The 9185-nt window shown below is 41.2% G+C and overlaps 1 protein-coding gene across 1 annotated transcript; it reads right to left on the reverse strand.

The window, feature by feature from the left end:
• Positions 1-7872: 7872 nt before the first annotated feature.
• Positions 7873-8799, reverse strand: LOC144828205 (olfactory receptor 5V1-like). Its single transcript, XM_078686295.1, has one exon. The coding sequence runs from the start codon at positions 8797-8799 to the stop codon at positions 7873-7875; it is 927 nt and encodes a 308-aa protein (XP_078542421.1).
• Between the last annotated feature and the right edge of the window lie 386 nt (positions 8800-9185).

The raw sequence follows: 9185 nt of genomic DNA on the forward strand, positions 1-9185 counted from the left end.
AAGGTGGGGGGTGACCAAGCCGAAAAGGGCACTTTCCTACAACTCAGAATCAACAATTCAGTGCAGTAGACAGTTAAGCTGAATATTATCATAAGAAATACCATAAAAGGAAATGCCGAGTTATTCAAATCTGCCAGCTCACTTAAAAGCATAAACTGCATGCCTGTCTCTCACACTTCATCATCCATCACACTGCTAAGTGTTGTATTCCATAACACCCTAACCACACCTTAGTAGACATCATGCAAGACATGGAAACAATTCCCACATAGGCTCAAAACAAAATATCTGACATAGTGTAGCTTCTACCCATGTTAAAAATCGCTTCTACACCCTACATCGGGGTATAATGAACGGTAAACAGTCAAAATATCGACTCCAAAATATCGAATGGACATAATATCGAGTTTTAAATATAGAATGGACAAAATATCGACTGGACAGACATCAAACATATTGTTTTTAAGGTAGGTAATGTAATATCGATTGTTAAAAATATAGACAGTTAAAATATCGAAGTATATAATGTAGGTTATTAAAAATATCGAATTTTTAATAATATCAAAACAAATTTAGTGTTATTATGTTATTATATGTGTGAAAAGTGTGTTTTTATGTTATAATTTATTTTAATTAATGAATTTTTTAAATTTTTGCGTAATTTAATTCTGTAGCGGGTTGTGGGTTTATAGGGGAATAGGGTGGGAAGTAATTTAATTATAATTAATTAAATATGTAAATGTATTTATAGGTATTTATTTTTAATTAATTGTTAATTAATTTATAATTGGTAAATAATTAAATTTTAATTGGCAATTAATTTAAATTAATTGATTAATAGCTAATTATGTTAATTTTACTAATTTATTTTCTGTAGCGGGTTGTGGGTTTATAGGGGAATTGGGTGGGAAGTAATTTATTTATAATTAATTAAATATGTTAAAATATTTATTGGTATTATTTTAGAATTAATTGTTATTAATTTTTTATGGGTAATTAATTAAATTTGAATTGCCAAATAATTTTATTTAATTGATTAATTGCTTATTATGTTAATTTTACTAATTTATTTTCTGTAGTGGGTTGTGGGTTTATAGGGGAATAGGGTGGGAAGTAATTTATTTATAATTAATTAAATAAATCAATTTATTTAATAGTATTTAATTAGAATTAATTGTTAATTAATTTTTAAATGTTAAATTAGTAATTGTTAATTTGTAATGAATTTGTATTAATAGGTAAATATTTGTAATAATTAATTAAATTTTTTAATTTTAATTGATTAATTATTAAATTATATTAAATTGGTAATTACTTTTAATTATTTTTTTATAGATATTCATTTATATTTATTGAAATAATATATGAAGTATTTAATTTCCCTACTATTGCACTCTCTGGAGTGGGAATACAAATGTTTACCACTATGCTATCCAACCCTTTCCCTACTGTTGCACTCATTGGAGTGGGAATATAAATTTTTACCCCTACGCTATCCAACGCTTTCCCTACTATTGCACTCACTGGAGTGGGAATAGTAATTTTAACCCCTACGCTATCCAACGCTTTCCCTACTGTTGCACTCACTGGAGTGGGAATAGTAATTTTAACCCCTACGCTATCCAACGCTTTCCCTACTGTTGCACTCACTGGAGTGGGAATAGTAATTTGAATAGGATTGTCACGCTGTTGCTGCTCTTTTAGAACTTCTGCTGCTCAATAATATTTTTAGGAGTACTTTGCTCGTTTTTTTAAAATTGTTTGTGTTGTGGTGATATATTATACAATACTAATTCTGTGGTAATACATAATTGTGTTCCACGCTCCCCCTATGTTCGTATTGCCTACAAATTAATAAAGACCCTACAGGACTCACCAATCGGGTGAATTTAGCGCCGCCTGACTCCCGATCGCCATTTTGGGTGTGGGCTTAGAAACGCTCCAGGGGCTAGCGCTCTAGTGTTTGCAAGTGCCTTTTGACAAACACTATTTAGGGGACCAGTCGGCTTCGCGCGGACAAACGAATAGGATTGTCACGCTATTGCTGCTTTTTTAGAACTTCTGCTGCTCAATAATATTTTTAGGAGTACTTTGCTGTTTTTTTTTAAATTGTTTGTGTTGTGGTGATATATTTTACAATACTGATTCTGTGGTAATCCATAATTGTGTTCCACGCTCCCCCTATGTTTGTATTGCCTACAAATTAATAAAGACCCTACAGGACTCACCAATCGGGTGAATTTAGCGCCGCCTCACTCCCGATCGCCATTTTGGGTGTGGGCTTAGAAACTCTCCAGGGGCTAGCGCTCTAGTGTTTGCAAGTGCCTTTTGACAAACACTATTTAGGGGACCAGTCGGCTTCGCGCAGACAAACGAATAGGATTGTCACGCTGTTGCTGCTCTTTTAGAACTTCTGCTGCTCAATAATATTTTTAGGAGTACTTTGCTCGTTTTTTTAAAATTGTTTGTGTTGTGGTGATATATTTTACAATACTGATTCTGTGGTAATCCATAATTGTGTTCCACGCTCCCCCTATGTTCGTATTGCCTACAAATTAATAAAGACCCTACAGGACTCACCAATCGGGTGAATTTAGCGCCGCCTCACTCCTGATCGCCATTTTGGGTGTGGGCTTAGAAACGCTCCAGGGGCTAGCGCTCTAGTGTTTGCAAGTGCCTTTTGCCACACCTCATTTAAAGATCAGTATGCAAGCGCGCAGCGCACGCGTGCAGCGTCGCGCCGGAGGAGCGCCAGAGGAAAGCCCGTCTGTGCCCGTCCGTGCTCCGGACGGGCTTAGGGCCAAGACCGCTTTCGGTTGTAGGTATTCCAAGGACGAGCTATTGGCTATAGGTAAGAGGGTAGAGGAAACATCTCCAAATGCCCTACCACAGTCCTCTGTAATGCTGGATTGTGGGCTGATCAATAGCAGATCCCTGGTTAAATATCACCAGGAAGTGTCAGATTTGCTAAATGACATGGACCTAGATGCCTTATTCATCACGGAGACGTGGACTAGTGTGGACACCTCTGTAGAGTTGGGTTTTTCATGCCCGGAAGGGTTTAAGATATTCCATAAACCTAGGCTACTAGGAAGAGGAGGGGGGCTTGGAGTGATTTATAAATACAAGTGGGTATTTTCCCCTCTACAGATCGATGGGGTGGCGGGGGTGGAGCTACTGGGGTTCTCCTTGCAAGAACCAAAAGGCAGGATCCTGACTGGATTGATATGTTATAGACCACCTGGTGCGGATACACAATACCAGGCGTTGTTTGACACCATTGCTTCCCTCGCCCTGACCCACTCCAGAATGCTGATCCTGGGAGATTTTAATCTATGGGACAATGGGTCCCTGGGGAGCCATCTGAGGGATCTGAAGGACATCTGTGGTAACTGGGGCCTTGATCAGCTGGTACAGAAACCAACTCACTCAGGGGGACATATCTTAGATATGGTCTTCACCAACCAGACTGAGACTAAGATGATTGAAATCCTACCTCAGTGCTGGACTGATCACTCCTTAATCCATTTCCAGAGCTCCATACTCACTGAGGGGAATGGAAGTGAGTGCCCGGTGACTTATAGGAAGGGACGGATTTGGTCGAAATTACCAAAGGATAAAACAAAGCCTACCTTTATAAGCAACATATCTTATGATCCAGAGGAATCGGTAGACTTGAACTATCAAAAGTATTTCAATCATATTATAAATACCCTGGATAGATTCGCCCCTCTGAAAAATATAAAGAATAAGAGGAAACCATCAGCTCCCTGGTTTAATGAGGAGCTGAAATCCCTACGCAATGTATGCCGACAGGGAGAAAGGAAATGGCGCAGATACTATTCAGAGTTGGATAAAAAACTGCTGAAAGTGGAACAGGCAAAATATAAAGGAGCTATTGCCAAAGTTAAGGCACTCTTTTATGCCACTACTATTCTTCAGTCACCTAACAGTACTAAAACCCTTTTTAGTATCATAAAGGATCTCTCACACCCCACCTGTATGAGTAATAAGGTGGTCGCAACTCAAGAACTATGTGACGAGATTGCGATCTATTTTGAGGAAAAGATTGCTAAAATTGTGGGGGGGCTGAAGGAGGAAAAGGCTAGCTGCAAAGATGCAGTGGCACAGATAGTAGAAGAGGAACCTCTACCAATATTGTCATCATTGGAAAATTTCACCCCTCTTACAGAGGAGCTCTTTTTTAGTTTGGCCCATAATGTGTCATCAGGGTCGCCGTTAGACCCCCCCTTCCGCATAGGATCTGGAAGGAATATGGGCCAGAGCTGTTTTCCTGGATGCATCAGATCTGTCGCCAATCCCTTGAGGAAGGCATAGTGCCGGAAGCATGGAAGCAGGCAGTGGTCACCCCCCTGCTTAAAAAGCCTTCGTTGGACCCTACTATTCCGGCGCACTTCAGGCCCATATCCCTCCTGCCCTATCCGATACAAAATCGTGGAAAAGGTGGTCAGTAGGTCCCTGTCAGGATATCTGGAAGATAACAGCCTATTGGACAAGGACCAATTTGGCTTCCGCCCAGGCCATGGAACAGAAACTGCATTGGCAACCATGTTGGACACTCTTCGAATGCGAGCCGACAATGGCAACTCCTCAGTCTTGGTGCTGTTGGACATGTCGGCCGCATTCGACACGGTTAGTCATGCAGTTTTGCTAAGTAGGCTGGAAAAACTGGGCGTGAAGGGCAAGGCCCTGAGGTGGATACAATCCTACCTGACAGACAGACAACAGGTGGTGACCCTAGCACCCTTTTCATCTCCCAAGTCCCTGGTCTGTCATGGAGTACCTCAGGGCTCCTCGATCAGCCCTATTCTTTTTAATCTTTATCTGCAGCCTCTGATCCCCATGATTAAATCCTATGGAATAGATTTGATAAATTACGCCAACGACACCCAACTGGTGTTCTCCTTAGAAGGAAGACAGGCAGTGACCATGGAGACCTTTCAGAACTGCATGAGCAGGGTCTCCAGGTGGCTGAAAATAAACTCCCTCCAATTTAACGAGGGGAAGACGGAGGTAGTATACTGCTCGTCAGCTAAATTGAGTCAGCAACCTTCCTATGAGATCAGGCTTGCGCCGGGAGCTGATCCATGCATCCCAGTTAAGATCGTGCGCAATCTAGGGGTACTGTTTGATGCGGATCTCCAAATGACCTCTCAGACCAATAAAACCATCAGTGTCTGCTTTGGACTGCTGAAAGCGCTCAGACAGATTCTGCCCCTTCTACCTGATGAGTCTAGACCGCTAGTGGTTAGGAGTGTGATCCTGGCCAGACTGGACTACTGTAACTCTCTATATCTAGGGGCCCCCTTATACATTCTACAGGGGCTCCAGAGGGTCCAGTCTATAGCGGCCAAGCTGGCACTTAAAAGACCTCGCAGTTCTTCCACTACGTTGGCGCTCAGAGACCTACACTGGCTGCCAATCGGGAGTAGAATTGCTTTTAAGTCCCTATGTATTGTGTACAGAGCCCTGCACAACATGGGACCTATTCCTTTACAGGAAAGGCTCACCTGGTATAAGCCTACCAGGTCCCTGCGTTCCTCTAGCCTGGGTTTGGCAGCAACTACCAGGATCAGGAGATCGTGGATGGGAGGCAGAGCTTTCTGCACTTCTGCATCTAGGCTGTGGAACGAGCTTCCCCAGAACATCAGGCAAATTGACACCCTGTTGGGATTCAGGAAGAGCCTGAAAACATGCCTGTTCGCCAAAGTTTAATCCCCTTGATTCCATCTAATAGTTCCGGCGGCTGTTTTATATGACATGACAGCTAGTGTATTGTTGTTCCATCTGACTACTTTCCTGTTTGGGCGCCAGGATACCCGTAGGGTGACAGTTGCGCGTTATAAATAATAAATACAATACAATATACAATACAATACAATTTTAACCCCTACGCTATCCAACGCTTTCCCTACTGTTGCACTCTTTGGAGTTGGACTAGTAATTTTTACCCCTACGCTATCCAACGCTTTCCCTACTGTTGCACCCATTGGAGTGGGAATAGTAATTTTTACCCCTACGCTATCCAACGCTTTCCCTACTGTTGCACTCACTGGAGTGGGAATATTAATTTTTACCCCTACGCTATCCAAAGCTTTCCCTACTGTTGCACTCTTTGGAGTGGGAATAGTAATTGTAACCCCTACGCTATCCAACGCTTTCCCTACTGTTGCACTCTTTGGAGTTGGAATAGTAATTTTTACCCCTACGCTATCCAACGCTTTCCCTACTGTTGCACCCACTGGAGTGTGAATAGTAATTTTTACCCCTACGCTGTCCAACACTTTCCCTACTGTTGCACTCACTGGAGTGGGAATAGTAATTTTTACCCCTACGCTATCCATCGCTTTCCCTACTGTTGCACTCTTTGGAGTGGGAATAGTAATTTTAACCCCTACGCTATCCAACGCTTTCCCTACTGTTGCACTCTTTGGAGTTGGAATACTAATTTTTACCCCTACGCTATCCAACGCTTTCCCTACTGTTGCACCCACTGGAGTGGGAATAGTAATTTTTACCCCTACGCTATCCAACGTTTTCCCTACTGTTGCACCCACTGGAGTGGGAATATTAATTTTTACCCCTACGCTATCCAACGCTTTTTCTACTGTTGCACCCACTGGAGTGGGAATAGTAATTTTTACCCCTACGCTATCCAACGCTTTCCCTACTGTTGCACCCACTGGAGTGGGAATAGTAATTTTAACCCCTACGCTATCCAACGCTTTCCCTACTGTTGCACCCACTGGAGTGGGAATAGTAATTTGTACCCCTACACTATCCAACGCTTTCCCTACTGTTGCACCCACTGAAGTGGGAATAGTAATGTTTACCTCTACGCTATACAACGCTTTCCCTACTGTTGCACTCTCTGGAGTGGGAATAGTATTTTTTACACTTCTGCTATTGAACGGTAATAATATTGGATATTATTTAATTATATTATGTTACTATATATATATGTTTCAACAACTATGATTGTAAAAAATATTTTTTATAACTTTCATTAATTATTTAATTATTATAAGTTAATTTAAGTATTTTTAAGTATATTTTAGTAAATAATTTTTACTATTAATTTAATTTAACCCTGTTTTTAATTAAGTCGATATTTTTATTAACTATATTTTTGTAAACGATATTTTGTACTCGATATTTTTGTACTTACCTGTTTGTAGATACAAACTCGATATTCTGTCTGTCGATATTTTGTCCATGATATTTTTGCAAGTCGATATTCTGTCCGCCGATATAATGTCAGTGATCCATAATGAACCATGTAAATGTTACAATACAGTACCAGAGTGCCTGGTGGACACTGAGCCATTCCTTCTTTGAATTACTGGGTTGTGAGATGTGTTAAGGGAGGGCTATTCGTCTGTACAATAATTACAGATATATTGAATATGATGTATCTGGACAAGAGGCTGTTGCATGGTCATCTAAGTCTTTCTTTGGTGGTATTTTTAGGGGTGGTGTTAATGATGGGTGATACCGTGGCATTGGCTGTGTCTGCGATGCTGTAGTATGTTGAAACGCCATGGACGTGATTTAGAATGAGGTACAGGAGTCAACTGAAGTTTAGAATTCAAATGGTGGCTCTGGGGTAAACAGATTTGTATTCTGTTGCTGTGGTTAATAAACACTTGTTTGATGATCCCTGTATCAAATCTCATGTGTATGACTTACTCCCCAATGATTTGTTGCGTCTCTGGCAGATTACTGTACATATTTGAATTCATGAATAAGGAAACCCCTTCTAACCATCACTTCTAATATACACATTCTTCCAGTCAATTGGTGTAGCGCCTTGGCATATTTAGCTTTACATCAGCAATAGCCTTCCTAGTCTTATAATGTCTTCAAAATGTTACGCAAGGCGCGTTTGACCTCTTTGTTTCGGAGGCTATAGATTAATGGGTTGAGCATCGGTACAACTGTAATGTAGACCACAGTGGCCACTTTGTTTTCGTCCATGGAGAAGGACGAGGTTGGCCGCATGTAAACCCCTATGCAGGATCCGTAAAACAGGATGACCACCATGAGGTGGGACGAGCAGGTGGAGAACGCCTTCCGCTTCCCCTCTGAAGAAGGGATTCTAAGAATGGTGGTCACGATATAGACATACGATGTGATTATTGCTGCGAAGGGGCTTATTCCAAAGATCACACCTCCCACGTAAGAAAATAATTCAATGAGAGCAGTGTCTGAGCAGGACAATGCCATCAGCGCCGTAATGTCACAGAAAAAATGGTTAATTTCTGTTGACCCACAAAAACAGGCTATAGATATTAAGATGGTATGTGCCAGCGTGGACAAAAAACCGAGCAGCGAGCAAGTGGCAGCTAGCAGAAGGCAGGTGGACCTGCTCATGACAAGTGAATACCGTAAGGGGTTGCAGATTGCCACATACCTGTCACAGGCCATTGCTGATAGGAGGTACATTTCAACGTCTGTGAAGCTCAGGAACAAATACATCTGAATGATGCATGCTGCGAAGGGGATGTCTTTGCGTTGAGTCATGAGCATTGCCTGCATTTTAGGGAGAGTGACAGAAACGCAACAGATTTCCAAGAGCGATAAATTGACTAGAAAGAAGTACATCGGACTGTGTAGGCGAGGTTCAACACACACCAGGAAGATGATGATAGAATTTCCCATTAAAACCATTAAATAGATGAGAAGAAATAACACAAATAAGGGGATCTGAAACTCCGGAATTTGAGTAAGACCCAGGATAACAAAGCTGTCAATAGTAGTGCAATTGTCCTTTACCATCTCTTCAATTCAGGTTGTCCTCTGGGAAGAAAAACAATGCAAGCGAATATTCAGTTATTCAAAGCAGAAGTGTTGGAATACGAGGCAGTATTTGTGAGGCCTGCACTAATAACATGACTACATTTGTCCTTCATTGGGAACCAAACACCCAATTTTGGCGCCTGACTCTCAGAGGGTAGCGTTGCAGAGCTGTCTGAGGCTTACTCAAGGGAGGTGGTGTGGGCTAGTAATCACCATTTTCAGGTGCGCAGAAATAACACTCAATAATTGATTGTCCAGTCTGTACTTTGCTATATAAAAGTAAGAGTACATTTATTAAACACACACACTACTCAATACTATGCACCAATTTACAAATATACATAAGCTGTTGGAATTACTTTGTG

The sequence above is a fragment of the Lissotriton helveticus genome, chromosome 4_1 (assembly GCF_964261635.1).
Source record: "Lissotriton helveticus chromosome 4_1, aLisHel1.1, whole genome shotgun sequence".
In the NCBI taxonomy this organism is placed as follows: Eukaryota; Metazoa; Chordata; class Amphibia; order Caudata; family Salamandridae; genus Lissotriton; species Lissotriton helveticus.